At 44.4% G+C, this 16,501-nt stretch overlaps 1 protein-coding gene across 5 annotated transcripts in view; it reads right to left on the reverse strand.

Moving 5' to 3' along the window:
* PRDM16 (PR/SET domain 16) overlaps positions 1 to 16,501 on the reverse strand; it is a 472,000-nt gene that overhangs the window by 61,698 nt on the left and 393,801 nt on the right. For all 5 annotated transcript variants that reach the window (XM_082229835.1, XM_082229837.1, XM_082229838.1 and 2 more), the window contains exon 4: positions 10,114 to 10,248. In XM_082229835.1, the coding sequence (XP_082085961.1) occupies positions 10,114 to 10,248 (135 nt within the window). The remainder of the gene's footprint in view (positions 1 to 10,113; positions 10,249 to 16,501) is intronic.

Consider the following 16,501-nt stretch of genomic DNA (forward strand, 5'->3'; position numbering starts at 1 on the left):
GCAAGACAGAAGGAACAGTATTTCATTCCCTGTTGGCCTTATAGGCACAAAACAACTATTGTTTCTCCTCTGTCTTGGTTTACCCTCTGCTTTTCAAAGTGAACCCATTTCTGACACATCTCACCCAGATTTAGCCAAATAGCCTGTCAGATATAATTTTAATAAATGGATAAGGCTGGATCACGAGCTGCTGCTTTTTAACTTGTTGGATTTATGGACCTTTATTTTGAAAGGCATTCTCACGTTCTCTGAGGGGGTGCATCCACGTTTTTCGTTCGCCCGCTAGAGGGCACCGTTTACCAATGAAAAGGATGTCGAGCGGCAAGGGAATCACTTCCCCAAAACTGGTATACTGTATATCCTACCGCTTCCTTCCTTCCTTCCACCTAGCAAGAATTAGAGCCATCTCTCGAAAGCTTCCTTGAAGGTGGATACATAAAGGAAGGACCTTATTCCTCAAATAAACCTAAGTGCTAAACTGAAGCTAAAACAACAGCAAAATCCCTTGTAAGCATCTTTTAATGCAGGAAAAATGAATGAATAGAAATTCATTCCAGAAGGCACCACCCACTCAGTCAGATAAGAACGATCACAACCTCATGGCAGGCGAGGTTGAATCCTTCCTAGCACACTGTGGGAGAATATGGGGGACAGATCAACTTTTAAAGAGTGCTGAGATTGAAGGGGAATTCTGCAAAGTTCATCTCCAGCTTTCTTTTGGGAGCAGGGGGGAAGTTGATCGGTCCGGTAATCTCATCTCATGAAGGTTGAATTTCAGAGCGGATGGGTTATCTCCAGCTAGGTTTTACTCAGGGATAAATCCAGTGAAATTCATGGGACCTAAATTAGCTGTGTCCGTTAATTTAAATGGGCCTACTCTGAACAGACGCAACATTTTGTTAGGGGGACACATGTCTATTGAGACTGTCAGTTTTGGTTTCCTCCACCTTCTCATTTTCCTAAGCTTAAGTCCAGTTCTCAACAATCCCGCATCAGTCCTCAATTTCTCAAGAAAATTTGTTAGCGTTTCTAATAATATGCACCTTTCTCTGACGCAACCTTTTCTTTCTTTTTTTTTTTGCAAAGCAACATTCCCTGATATAATGCATTTTTTGTACGCTATTTTTACTAATATGTGTGTTTCAATGCAGACTTAACCCTAGCATGTGCATTTTCTTTTTTTTTTAAAAAAACTATTATTTAGTAGTTTTTCACAGAGAAAAAAAAAACTTTACAAATTTTAACCTAAACCATAAGTTACTCTGTCAATTGGCTTCCCGTCCTCCCCTTCCATGGTTTCCTTAAATGCTGCATATTTTGCCTATACTATTCCATTCATTCAATTTAACCTATTTATCTTAGTAATACATGCTGCTGCTGCTGCTCATATTTCAAGTCCTGCTTGCGTTTTCATCTCGCTGCAGTAGTTCTTTAAATACGCAATGAAAAGTTTCCAATCCTCAGTGAATTTTTCGTCATCGCTCGTGCATTTCTATACACATTACTTGGCTGGAGAAGTGCATTACAAAAATAAAATACAAATAAAATCAGAGAAAGAGCATCTTTTGAACAATGGCTGCGTTTTGATTTGTGTAAATATTTTGGAAAGTGAAAATCGGGTGGGTTGGAATTTCAATTCGAAGCAAATTTAATCTCTTCCCCCATCCCTACAAAAAACATGGGAAGGGCTGTATCTCAGCAGGACAGCACCTGTTTTTCGTGTGGAAGATCTTAGGATCAATCTCTGCCATCTCTCCAGGGATATTTCCTAACTGAAACCCTGGAGAACAACTATCTGTCAAGGTAGACAATACTGCACTAGATGAACCAATCATTTGATTCTGTAGAAAGCAGCTTCCTATGGCCTTTTGTTCCTACATCTAAAACTTCATTAAGTTTCCTGAGTGAGGTGGAGAAAAGGGGCATGATGCTGGGTCATGATGAGTTGGCAGTTGTACTGATTTCAAGCTTCATTGGAATTAGGTCCGCTGTCCTTTAGATCCTGGCCCAGACACGATTCAAAGTTAAGAAGCCCCTAGCAGCCCCTCTCCATCTACACTGTATTGCAAAGCAGAGGTTTAAAGGCTCCACAGAATGTAGGCATATTGACAAACACAAGGTGACAAAAGCTGGGCTGAGGAGAGGGAGAGGAAGAGAGAGAAAAAACAACAATGAAATCGCTGACCTGCTTTTGCTGTGCAAGATCCCCCATCGGACAGACCCAGGTTAAATTTAGAGGGTCCCTGTGCTTTAATCCGGAATCAAGAGAGCTGACCACAAAAACCATTCTGTACGCGATTAGAGGGAAACAGCAGATATTATGGGCCTCAGGAAGCCGAGAGAGCGTGTGTGTGCAGAGTGTGGGGAAAACTTCTATCTGCAACAGAACATCCTCAGTTCAGATTATCCCTCTCTTGCAAAAGTCTTCCTTTCACTTCATCCTCTCTCGGTTACCTAAAATCTTCACATCCGAGACACACCCACAGCTCTTATCAAACCAGCCTCCTTATGCTAAGAATGTAAGAGAGAGATTGCAGCCCCTTTGCAATTTGAAGGAAAAGGATGTTTGGGTTATGGGAGTCAGGCGTCCAGAGTTTCGAAACTGCCTGAAAACTTCCTCAGGTTTTTTTTTGAGGGGTGGAGAAAACAAAAAGAAAACAGATAAAAACCCCCACAAAACTTTAAACTCAGCAACCAACAAGAACCCAGTTCCCTCTTCATTATAATTCCTGGGATTAGAACACATTCAACAGGGATAAATATCCCAGAGATATTCTAGGCATAGCATTCTGTTGGTTTGTGAACTGCCTGGTCAAGGTGCTTACATTTTACTGGTTTTGCTCTGTTTTCTGCCATTTCAACAGAGAAAGAGTGAGAAGATTTCTAAGTTGGCCTTAAGGATGCCATCTGTGACACACTTACCTGGGAGCAAGTCCCATCCTAAGACTTGTTTCAAGTCAGCATCTATAGTTTTGTACTACACAAGCAATTCATGGCTGAAATAATCTGTTCGCTGCTACGTGAATCTGAAAGACTAGGTGCTTGTCAAAGAAAGCACATGCTAGGCTCAGTGCACTAGCCTTTTAAGGAAGCTGGGGCCTCTTTGTAGTTTTCACAAATTAATGTCACCTCACTGCAGCTACAAGAACACTTCATTTCTGACAATGTGGACGAGTCATCAATATTCTGTCTTCTTCGGCAACTAGCGAACTTGAATTTTTTAAAAAGGCATTGGAAATTATTGAGGATAAGTATGTGTTGGCTTCTCTTTTTAACTACAAAGATTTTTATCATTTGGATAATTTGCTAATTCCACAGTAGGTGTTACAAATGTTTGCTCTTGTCGTGAAAAATAAAAACAGCATTTCTGAAGTATGGTACGTTCTCTTGGATGTTCATACCAAGTTCAGAATGCCGCAAAAAGCCTCATCCCAAGATCTGAAAGAAGAAAAGTACGGAAATATAGGTAAATGCATTTTGCAAAAACTGGGGGGTCAGAAAGCAAGAACAACCTCAGGACGTTTGATTTCCTGAGTTTGCAATTGAAACTGATAAAAAGGCTTTTAAAACCCCAGAGTGTAATTATGTTAGCTAGTATCAATACAAGAAACACACAACCAGTCTAAGAACTGGACCAGAAATGATTAAAGTGTAGAAATATGAATGAATGAAATAGCTCAGAAGCACGTGGGAAATATGCATCTTTGCTGAATAATGCCTACCAGTGACTATTGGAAATATATAACAAAGCTCTCAGATGCAGCAACTTAAAGAAAATTCAAGGGTGAATGGGGGCGGGGGGGAATACAACATGTAACAGAGGAGTACCTTGTCTTACCCGATGCAGAACAGCTTGCCAGACATAGTCAGGTTTCAAAAACCATTCACTGCCAAGTAAGTATGCAGTATCCACTAATTAGTTCTGAACCTCCCCTTTACGGCATTTGAGATACACATTTTGGAGATGGACGAGACTGTGGGTGGGTGATATCACTATTTGGTGGGGATGAATGGAGATTCAGAAATTCTAGAAGCGAGCAAAGGGATTTATCAGAATGCTTAGCAATGTAACATAATATCTCATACGTATATCTCCCCAAAATGGTGTCTGTTTGGCTAGGTGGTTTGTTTGTCTTTTGAGCCATGTTTGGCTATGTAAAATATTTTACAATTGAGAGGTTGCCAGAAAATCCATTGTGCATATAGTAATAGCAAGAGATGAAACTATGAAAGATGAGTTAAACAGAATGTTGAATGATGTGTTTATGGTGAAACTGTATTCACTTGGGAAGGTGATAAATGCAGATATTATTAATGCATAATATCAGTACTCTCAAAACATTGCTAATCATAATGGATAAAGACAGGTATTGTTTGCTTCATGAAAATCTCTCGGTAGTTTAGTGGAATAGGCAATTTGATCAGAATTTTGTCTTGGAAATGCCAATAATCTGAAATGCTTTGTGAAGGAGAAGTAATAAATATAAGTACCGTTTGGTTACTGGGAAATATGTTTGTAAATTTGCTGAACTATTTGGAAATATTATTTTGAAGGTACTTTAATCTTGAGTTTAGATGTATGCATATGTTGTGTGTGATACTCTTACAACTCAAAATGTAAATGTGAATTAAAAGATCCTTTGCTCAAATATAGTTCTGAACCAGATTTTCGGTATAAGAGCTGGTCCCAGAGTTATGATCCAAAGACAAAGGCTATAGTAACTTTGCTGAAGTTAGGCAGGTAAGGGAAATGAGTAAGAAAATGAAGAAAAAGAATAGTTTCAGCTCATAGTGGAATAAGCCTGGACTAACAGGCAGACAGCAGGGCCTTTCTTCTTGTGACTCTGTCATCTGCAGTGCAGTGACAGAAAGAGGACATGTTTTGTAGTGGCACCCCAAATATAGAATAATTTTCCTAGGGAGGCCTGCCTGGAGCCAGTCATTTTGGCTCCAGGCAATTACTATTATTATTTAATTCCTAGGCTTTTAATCTATGCTGCTTTTATCTATTAGGTTTGTTTTAACCATTTTGTTGCATTTTTTAAAATTATAATTTTGCTAATATAAGCTACCTCAGTGAAATTGTCTAAAGGGTATGGTGGACATTGCCACAATCCATCAATAGAAACAACAGATTGCCAGAGACCAGACATAATTCTGGGGAAGCAGAATTCCCCGGAAGTTCCCTTCTCCACATTCCCACACCAAGTTTGTGAATTCTCTCTTTCTCTCTTTTGATCCTTGTGAAAAATGATCAGAAAGTTAGCGTGCACTTTTCCTAAGATGCACATTTCCCATGCAATTGTCCGGATATACTGCAGTCTTGCATGCTATTTTCAGCAACATATGCATTTTTTCTGGACACTTTGCCCTAATGTATCCATTTTTGGACACTTTACTTGGCTGGAGAACTGCATTGCAAAATTCAGATAACAGCAAACGGCTGTGTTTTGGTTCGTGTATTGTATCAGAACGCACGAATTAGGTAGGTTCACCTTTAAATGCAAAGCGAATCTCCCCCCCCACAGGTGCCAACTCCCTGGGGCCCTAGGTGCCCACAAAATTCCCCATAAAAGGTCCGGGCACCCACAAATTTTGGTGCCAGGGCCATACATGCTGCATGGCACGCACAGCCATGGGCTCAACCTGGCATTCCTGCCCCCCACTCCATCATTGATTCTCAGTAGACATAGCTAAGACTGCACTGCAATGGGCAGATACGAACATCCCATATTAATTAATTAAGTTATTGTCTTTCTAGCCCAACTTTCTCAAGGAGCTTGGTGACAATGAGCTTTATGACTGAGTGGGGATTTGAACCCTGGTCTCCCAGGTCCTAGTCCAACGCTCTAACCACTACACCACCTAAGCAGTGCCACAGCTTCCACTATCCACTACAGCCCCTTAGAGTTTTGGCTTCTGGGTTTAGGTAAATATAGACACTGAATGATGTTCTATGCAAATGTTATTGGTCCAGGCTGGGATCCTGTACACAGCTGGCTGCACTAGCTGGGGATGATGGGATTTGTAGTCACAAACGCCTGGATTCATGAGGGCACCAGGCTAGGGAAGGCTGGATTAGATAGGCAGACACATATCCGAAGTATTCAGAGGTTATTTCTCCCCCAGTATTCATTGTTACAGCAGCCCTCCCAAAGTTCTGAAACTGAAGAGATCTGAGGAGGGGAAACGACAAGAGCCTCGCTGTTGGTTCACTTCCAAAATGATTTCCAAAAGGAATTAAGTAGTTTTGGCAGAGAAATACCTTTTGAAACCAAGTGGTAAAGAACGTTGTGACGTCATTTTATTTTATTTTATTTTTTGCAGGGGGAAGAGGAGAGGAAGAGGAAATACAGAAATTGTTTTGTTGAAATGGGTTTCGGCTATATAACACACCTAACATATCCTCCTCCTCCTCTAGAATCAATGAATTTCCTCTCTTGCCAGCATGTCACTTATGTTTCAAAATTAAGAAAGCCACTCACCCCACTCTAGGGTTGTACCTTTTAAAAAGTGCTCTTTATTTTCCTACCTTTGCTAGCTGACCATTCAAACGAGCTGATCATATTGAACAAAATTTCTATCTGAATGCTCACTTTGGGAGCCTCGTTTCAGCTACAATAAATAAATAAATAAGTAATAAGTAATAAAGCCCTGAAATCATATTTTAACCATCTATTTACTGGAGATTCCCGCCCCTCCCCCCAAAAAACCTGGTCATGTCACAAAACAACTCAGCACTGGTCATAGTGGAAGTGCTTCCTGCTGATTCAATGCTAGCTTTCGGTTTTCAACATACATTTGAAAAACACTCAATATCAGAAACTGCGTATCTATATAATATATACATATTCATATATTGACAATAGCTATGTTTTGCCAAGTGCAGGAAAAACCCCCCAGAAAAACAACAACCCTGAAGCGTAAACTGCTTAATAAGATATTGGGGTGAGGGAGATGGACAGCTCAGGCTTCAGTCAAACTAAATGCTATTTAACGCTCTGAAACTAAAACTGCAGTTTCAAGCACCCACAGCAGCAGTGACTTCTGTTATGACTTTGACTGCTAAAGCTCAAGAACCGACCAGCGTTTTATTTTTTATTTTTTTTATGACTTAGCATTTTGCTGTTACATCTGAAATGAGCCAAAGTGCCACCATTGCCACTACTCAAAAGGCGCTTTTGGTTTTTGCGGCACTCCAAGAAACCTGCCAAACCCATTTCCCCAGAATCTACAGCGGCATGGGTGCTCACACTGCAAGCCGCTCTGGCTCCCATTAGCTCTTGTTTCCAGCCAGAGAGAAACACGTGAAAGGAGCTGTTATAGAAGAGAAGAAGAAGAGTTTGGATTTTATATCCTGCTTTATCGCTACCCGAAGGAGTCTCAAAGCGGCTAACATTCTCCTTTCCCTTTCTCCCCCACAACAAACACTCTGTGAGGCGAGTGGGGCTGAGAGACTTCAGAGAAGTGTGACTAGCCCAAGGTCACCCAGCAGCTGCATGTGGAGGAGTGGGGAAGCGAACCCAGTTCACCAGATTATGAGTCTACCGTTCTTAACCACTACAGCACGCTGGCTCTCTATACCACTTGGGCTGCTCCCCTGCCCATTATCCAAGAAGACTGTGTGTTCTAGAAAGAGCAGAGTATCAACAGGTTGCAGGAGGGTTTCCCTGCCTTTTTTGCCGCCTTCCCTCAGTAGGCGCCCTACAGGAATGAAAAACCACTGAGCCAAATGATCCAGAAAGTTGGACCTGCCATTTGCCCCAGTCCGGGAGAGAGAAGTGAGGCTTGCCCCCATCCAAAACACACCACAAGCTTCTTTAAAAACCATACAGTGTGATGGCAGGTATTTTGCCTTGCAAGCCGAAAGCAAGGGGTAAGTAGTTCGCCATGCTCAATTTGCAAGAATGGCAATAAGCAGATATCCAGGGTGAAAGGGCCAGGATTTTAATTTGATAGGTGGAAGTCTTACCTCTGCATTTCACTCAGGATCGTCATCTGAAATCAACGATTAACTAGTGCAGCCTTTGTGCTTGGATGGGCTAGGTGCCATTTGCACTGCATATCCAAAGCACTGTGATACCACTTTCACAGTCATGGCCTTCCCTAAATAATCCTGGGAACTATAGTTTGTTAAGGGTGCTGAGAGTTGTCAGGAGGCTCCCGTTCCTGTCTAGGTTTGCCAGATCAGGAGCAACCCAGGCTCTGAAATTCCAGGGCCCAAACCTGAGACCTAGGAATGGCACTTGGTGATGTCATGGGGGCAGATCCTGGAGATGGAGGTTAATTGGAAGAGGGGAGCAGAGGAGGGCAGCCTCCTCAGAGTGCAGCCAGCTCCTGCCAGGCTGAAGCCTACAAGCTACATGCAATGTCTTCTTGGTGATTTTTAAAATTGTTATTAGATACTCTTGCTTATTAGATACTCTTGCCCACGTGGAAATTCAGGCCTTCCACCAGCCATCTGGAAGGGTTGAAGCAAACCTGGAGACTTCAGGTAGCTGTGCCCCTGAAGGACTGGGTGTGCCATCTGGGAGTCATTTTGGACTCACAACTGTGCATGTCAATTCTGTGTCCAGGGTAGCTGTCTACCAGCTCCATCTGGTACGCTGGCTGAGACCCTACCTGCCCACAGACTGTCTCGCCTGTTTTTCGCTGGCTAGGTTCAATTCTAATCCTTCTAACCTCCTTTGCAGGTATGGCAGAAGGAGATAGGATTTGCCCATGTGATGCCCACCTGGTGGAAACTCTAGCTCACATGGCCCTTAGATGTAAAATGTATGATGATCTCTGCCAAAAATTTCTAGACAACCAATTTATTCGAATATGGAAAGCAGAGACAGAGGTTATATGCTTCTTATTACAGGGGAGAGACCAGGAGCTCACCAAGACAGTAGCTAAGTTCCTCTATTTGATTTTTTTTGTTGCCAAAGTACGCTACAGGATCCTGCCCTTGCTGGAGACCCACAGAGATGAAATAGATTGCTCGCCTCTTCTTCCCTTTGGCAAATGACTGTATTGTTGAAATGGTGACAAGCACAATTCAAAGTGTTGGTGCTGACCTTTAAAGCCCTAAATGGTCTTGGCCCAGCATACCTGAAGAGGTGTCTCCACCCCCATTGCTCAGCCCAGATACTGAGGTTCTCCTCTGAGGGCCTTCTGGTGGTTCCCTCACTGCGAGAAGCAAAATTACAGGGAACCAGGCAGAAGGCCTTCTTGATAGTGGCACCCTCCCTGTGGAACGCCCTCCCATCAGATGTCAAGGAGATAAAGAACTACATAACTTTGAGAAGACATCTGAAGGCAGCCCTGTTTAGGGAAGTTTTTAATGTCTGATGTTTCACTATATGTTTTATACATGCTGTTAGCTGCCCAGAGTTGCTGGGGCAACCCAGCCATGTGGGCAGGGTATAAAATTATCATTATGAATTATTGTCAGGTAAGACCTGGAGGCCTGGGAACCCTATTCCCCTAATGCACAATGTGTTCGCAACCCTTACAACAGCTGCAAGTTGGCATCATTAATTATTACATCCCAAGATAACAAGGAAAGTTTGATTTCTCGCCAGCATGGAACCACTTCTAAAATAATAATAATAATAATAATAATAATAATAATAATAATAATAATAATAAATTTTATTTATATCCCGCCCTCCCCAGCCGAAGCCGGGCTCAGGGCGGCTAACAACAATCAAATAATCAGTCAAATAATCACACAATCTAAAAATATTTCATTATAAAAATTAATTAAATCAAATTGATGGCAACCAATTAAGCAAAATTCTGTGCAGGTTGCCAGAGGAGGGAGTCAGGCTCAGGTCAATGCACTCAAGTGGGTAATCTGGTCCCGCCTTGAATCTGGTGTGGTAACAAATCAGCAGATCCTGGAGAATATTGTTGCGTGTTAAACTTGGGGTACTTTGCTGTGGTGTTCTGGTTCTTCTTTTTAAATGCAACCATTTATCAATTCAAATGATAAATCATCAGAACTTTCTCCTGTGATACACTTAACTCCACTCTCACTGCCCAACTGGCCCCCAAAGGTTCATCACAGCAGCAGAGACACAAGATGGTATGGGGAAGAGAAGTGGATTCCATGGAGCCAGATCATACCTGGTCATTCACAGGACACACGGCTAGGTTTTGTTCGTCGCTGGAGCAGGCCACCCGGATGTACTTCAGCCAGTTCCCGTTTCCTGTCTGGTTGGCATCGACGCAGAATTTCTCAGTGCCCAGGTCATCGCCAATCTGAAAGAGAAAGCAGTGTTAAACAACCAAATTGGAAGACCATAAGCCAGGGGTTCAAAAGCATGTCAAAGTGCAAGTAGATAAATAGGTACCGCTCCGGCGGCAAGGTAAACGGTGTTTCCGTGTGCTGCTCTGGTTCGCCAGAAGCAGCTTAGTCATGCTGGCCACATGACCCAGAAGCTGTCCGCTGGCTCCCTCGGCCTGTAAAGCGAGCTGAGTGCTGCAACCCCAGAGTTGGCCACAACTGGACCTAATGGTCAGGGGTCCCTTTACCTTTAAGCCAGGGGTTGGGAACAGCTTTTCAGCTGGAGGGCCACATTCCTTTCAAAGCAATCTCTGGAGGGCCACATGGCACCAAGGGCAGAAGTGGGAAGAGCCTGAGGTTCCCTACCCCTGCTATAAGTATTTAAGTCAGGGGTCAGCAAACCTTTTCGGCTGGGGGCCGTTCCACTGTTCCTCAGACCTTTTGGGGGGCCGGACTATATATTTTTTGGGGGGGGATGAATGAATTCTGATGCCCCACAAATAACCCAGAGATGCATTTTGAGTAAAAGGACACATTCTACTCATGTAAAAACACGCTGATTCCCGGACCATCTGTGGGCCAGATTTAGAAGGCGATTGGGCTGGATCTGGCCCCCGAGCCTTAGTTTGCCTACCCATGATTTAAGTAAAGATATGAGCAGGGTGGGAGGGAGAAAAACAGCCCAACATTTATTGGCCAGTTCAAATTGGTCTGGAAAAATCAGTTGCGTCTTGGAACTCATGACCTCTCGTGGCCTTTCTTCCTTTGTGTAAACTGAGAAAGTGCACAGTTCCAGCCCATGGTGACATCCACAATTGTGTTTCCTTTGGCAAGGGGGCCATGCTGCCATAACCATGCCAAAGGCCATAGCTCCATGGTAGAGCATCTGCCTTGAATGTAATGGCTCCAGAGTTCAATCCCTGGCATCTCCAGGTAGGGCTCGGAGAGGCCTCTCTCCCTGAAACACTGGAGAGCTGCTGCCAGCCAGGGTAGACAATACTGAGCCACATGGACCGACAGCATGTTCCTATACTGTGGGCTGCTTCCCTGAATCAAGCAATTTATGCCCAAGTTTCACCCTGAAATCCTGCACACAGAAGGGCTTATGTGGGAAAAAATGAATAAGCCAGTAGTCGGGTTGCTTATGAAAACCAGCCCCTTCAACAAAGTATTTCTGGGCATGCACAGAGTGCCTTTAACCTAGCTACAATTGCAATCAGTCACTACACATTTGGGTTTGAGGTCAAAGGGTGTGACTTCTAGGCAGAGATGGATCCAGATCCCTCCCCCCTTTTAATAATAATAATTTATTATTTATACCCTGCCCAACTGGCTGAGTTTCCCTAGCCACTCTGGGAGGCTCCCAATCGAGTGTTTAAAACAATACAGCATTAAATATTAAAGTTACAGATAGGTAGCCGTGTTGGTCTGCCATAGTCAAAATAAAAAAATCCCTTCCAGTAGCACCTTAAAGACCAACTAAGTTAGTTCTTGGTATGAGCTTTCGTGTGCATGCACACTTCTTCAGGATTTTTTTATTTTAAATATTAAAAACGTCTCTAAACAGGGCTGCCTTCAGATGTCTTTTAAAGGTAAGATAGCTGCTTATTTCCACAGGGCGGGCGCCACTACCGAGAAGGCTCTCTGTCTGGTTCCCTGTAACCTCACTTCTCACAATGAGGGAACCGCCAGAAGGCCCTCAGCGCTGGATCTCAGTGTCCGGGCTGAACAATGGGGGCGGAGAAGTACAGTGGTACCTCAGGTTACATACGCTTCAGGTTACATACACTTCAGGTTACAGACTCTGCTAACCCAGAAATAGTAGCTCGGGTTAAGAACTTTGCTTTAGGATGAGGACAGCAGCAGCAGGAGGCCCCATTAGCTAAAGTGGTACCTCAGGTTAAGAACAGTTTCAGGTTAAGAACGGACCTCCGGAACGAATTAAGTACTTAACCTGAGGTACCACTGTACATTGAAAGAGAGAATGGGTTGATTAAAAGGCAGCATGCTTCCTTGTCAATCTAAGCAACCTTCCCCAAGCTGGTGCCCTCTAGATACTATTAAACTCCACTGGCCCATGCTGACAGAGCCCATGCTGGGATTGTGGGAGACGGAGTCCAGCAACATTTAGAGGGCACCAGGTTGCAGAAGACCGGGCAAAGGCAAGTCATCTCGGCTGAAGCCTAAGAACAGAAGCCCAGTTGCGATTAACAGAAGCCCTGATGACAGACATGCTCACAGATACTTAGAAAATACAAATGTGCAAGTGTGGGAAATAGAATGATGGCGGTGACCTTTTAAAAAATCGCAGTTGTTTTCTGTTTCTCTCTCTTTCTCTTCTCAAAGAGCCTCTACTTTCTTCACACAGGAAAGCTAGCAAGTTATGTGAGAGTATCTGCAGACAGGTAGCAAAGATTTTTTCACACACACCCTTTTCTTTCTTTCTTTCTCGCAGAGGCAAGTGGGTGTTCTCAAGAGCTTGGGTACTTCCCCAGTGTGATTACTGCAATGTGGTTCAGAGTTGTGAGTATGGTTAAGGAACTGCAGCTGGGATAGGACATGATTCCCAGGCTATTGGCTGGGGTTTGGTGCATGGAGGATAGGGCATCCCTGTTGTAAACCTGGGAGGTTGCACAGGAGCAGGAATGTTTGAAATTGGGACCCAGACAGGTCTGGCCTGGATCCCTTTGTTAGACAGGTGATGTATTGCCTGGGGTGCTAAATAGATAGCCAATTGCTTCTACAGATGCTTGGGTTGCGAACGTGATCCGTGCAGGATGCATGTCCGCAACCCGCAGCATCCGCAACCTGCAGCGTCACAGGTTGCGATTCAGTGCTTCTGCGTATGCGCAAAGTGCAATTTAGCACTTCTGTGCATGCGAGACCACCCAAACCCGGAAGTAAGCCATTCCGGTACTTCCAGGATTCGGCGGTACGCATAACGAAAAAATGCAACCTGAAGCATCTGTAACCCGAGGTATGACTGTATTGGGGTTTTTTTGGGGGGGGATAAAGATGATGTAATCCAGGCTCGTTGCAGTTTTAAGGGGGAGGTGAGTAACACAGAGAACTAAACATTGAGTTCTGGCTGTATTTTAGGGTACCAGCCATTGCCCTAGAGACCTGACATAGCAGCAACTATGCCTTTCAGAGTTATTATTGTGTAGGCACACAACTTAAGTGCTCCAAAAGGCAGCCTGTTTCTCCACACCCCACCTGTATATTTGTAAATAAATACAACTACTACAATATGGGACGTGGGTGGCGCTGTGGGTTAAACCACAGAGCCTAGGACTTGCTGATCAGAAGGTCGGTGGTTCGAATCCCCGCGACGGGGTGAGCTCCCGTTGCTCGGTCCCAGCTCCTGCCAACCTAGCAGTTCAAAAGCATGTCAAAGTGCAAGTAGATAAATAGGTACCGCTCTGGCGGGAAGGTAAACAGCGTTTCCGTGCTCTGCTCTTGTTCACCAGAAGCGGCTTAGTCATGCTGGCCACATGACCTAGAAGCTGTACGCCAGCTTCCTCGGCCAATAAAGTGAGATGAGCGCCACAACCCCAGAGTCGGTCATGACTGGACCTAATGGTCAGGGGCCTTTACCTTACTACAATATGCCAGGGACCTCCTTCCTAAGAAAATCAAAGTTTAGTAAGTGTTGGGCCTTCAAAACATTTTGCTGCTCTAAGAAGTGGAGCAGGCTTAACAGTACTAACTTGGACTAAGTTACTGGGATGTTCTGGGCTCCATTCAAGGTGTGGAAGTGTTAACCTTCAAAGCCTCCTGTTTTGAGAGATGTCTGGGGTTTTTTATGGATGATGAATACAATGTGCAATTAGCCAAATGTGGAAAAACCCAGTGCATGCAACAATGATTTGCATACCTTGCAAGAGTGATTTGGAACTTTGGCAAGCAGAAAATGACATCTCTGCTTTTGCAGATAAGTATCTCCCAAACCCGCAAAGCTAGTGAATGGGAAAGGGGGAGGGGCAGGGGATGGGAGTGTCCAGAAGAATCTCTGACAAGATGGTCACCCCACTTCTGTTTAAAAGCCTCTAATGAAGGAGAGGCCACCACCTGCCGAAGCAGCCCTTCCCACTTTCGAAGAGCTCTTACAGTCAGAAAGTTCTTCCTAACATTCAGTCAGAATCGCCTTCCTTGCAATGGGAACCCATCAGCTTGGGCTCTACCCGCCAGAGCAGCAGAAACCAAACTTGCTCCATCTTCTGTGTGACAGCCCTTCAAATATTTGAAGATGGCTAAGTCTTACCCAAGGGACGCGGGTGGCGCTGTGGGTTAAACCACTGAGCCTAGGACTTGCCGATCAGAAGGTCAGAGGTTCTAATCCCCGTGACAGGGTGAGCTCCCGTTGCTTGGTGTCCCTGCTCCTGCCAACCTAGCAGTTCAAAAGCACGTCAAAGTGCAAGTAGATAAATAGGTACCGCTCCGGCGGGAAGGTTAACGGTGTTTCCGTGAGCTGCTCTGGTTCGCCAGAAGCGGCTTAGTCATGCTGGCTACATGACCTGGAAGCTGCACGCCGGCTCCCTCGGCCAATAAAGCGAGATGAGCACCGCAACCCCAGAGTCGGCCACTACTGGATCTAATGCTCAGGGGTCCCTTTACCTTTACTTAAGTCTTACACAGAGTTGATTTGTAGAAATGGACAGGCCCTAGTTCATCACGTTCATTCATTTCAGTGTGACGACTCAGGGTAGGATTGATATTGGGTACAACCCAATGGGTCTACTCTGAGTCTACCTTGATACAAACCACAGTGTTTTCAAAAAACAACAATACATCTTCTGCTTGGGTTATTTCTGCATTATCAAAGCCTCCTGTGTGGACCCAGATAGGGAAACAGGGGAGGTGATGAAAGGGAAGGCAGCTGTCTGTGTGGAGCTGGGGGAGGGAAAGGATTCTACCCCTTGACAAGAGGTGACAATGCAATGCTTTGCTGGCTGTCTCTGCATTTCTTCACTCATCACTTTTGTCTGGGCTCAACTCTGTCCACCTCACCCCCCCCCGGCCCCCACCTCCAGGCATGTTGTTTTGATCGCCTCACTCTTCTGCATCATTCCTTAGGCTGGTCATTTCTGCTTTCTCATGTTCAGTTACCTTATGGGACTGAGGCGTGGAATTCGCTGGCATGGGACTTAGAGATGGCCTTTGGTTTACATAGGGTTGTTAGCCAATGCTAGTCCTACTTGGAGAAGACCCAGTATGGTATATGAGGACCTAGGAGACCAGGAATCAAATCCCTAGGACCTAGCAGACCAGGCCTTGAAGCTCATGGGGTGACCCTGGCCAGTCACTGCCTCTCAGCATAATTTACCTCACAGGTGTTGTTGTGAGGATAAAAATGAGGAGCAGGAGAATAACTAAGTATGCCCCCTTAAGCTCCCTGGAGGAAAGGCGGGATGTAAATGAATAGAATAGAATTTTATTATTATGGTCACAGATCAGTTCCGGGTCACTTACAATATCAGGAAAATCATAAAACACAAAAGGAATACATTGTATTGCAATTGGGTATAACAGAGACAATTAAGATATAGCGGCAGTTAAAAATATATATTAAATCTTGATCACTAAAATATAACCTAAAATTATCATTTAAAACCTTAATCATTTTGGTAGTACAACTTGTTCCCTAAGTTTTATGGCAGTCGCACAGAATTTGGCAACCCACAGACGCACAGAATTTGGCAGGATGTAAATGTAATAAAGAAAGAAATAGATTCCAATTAACGGGCATGGCTCACGTACGTCCATTAACTTCAGTGGGTCTACTTTGAGTAGGACCCGGATACAGCCAGTGTCTTTTAAAGGGAAAGGGGGCGTTGTGGTGGGATAGGTTCTTCAACCATGACAGTGAAATGGGACCTTCGATGAAGGGCTGTTTCCTTCATGCGCTGCATGTGGGCTTCCCAAAGGTTCACCACTGAGGGAGTCAGGATTAGATGGAGCCTTGGTTCATTAAATGATGCAGGGCCCTTCTTACATCCTTAGTTCAAAGCCTTGGGTGGCTTTAAAGGAGGATGGGGCAAACTGAGGGAGGGTAAGCCTATCAATAGCTCCTCGTTACAGTGGCTGTGTTGAGAACATAAGAAGAGCATGCTGGATCAGGCCATTGGCCTATCTACTCCAACATCCTGTTCTCACGGTGGCCAACCTGTGGAGCCTGGAAGCAGGATCTGAGCACAAAAATACCTCCCCCTCCTCTGGTTTCCAGCC

This window comes from Podarcis vaucheri, assembly GCF_965113315.1.
Source record: "Podarcis vaucheri genome assembly, chromosome: 7".
NCBI lineage: Eukaryota > Metazoa > Chordata > Lepidosauria > Squamata > Lacertidae > Podarcis > Podarcis vaucheri.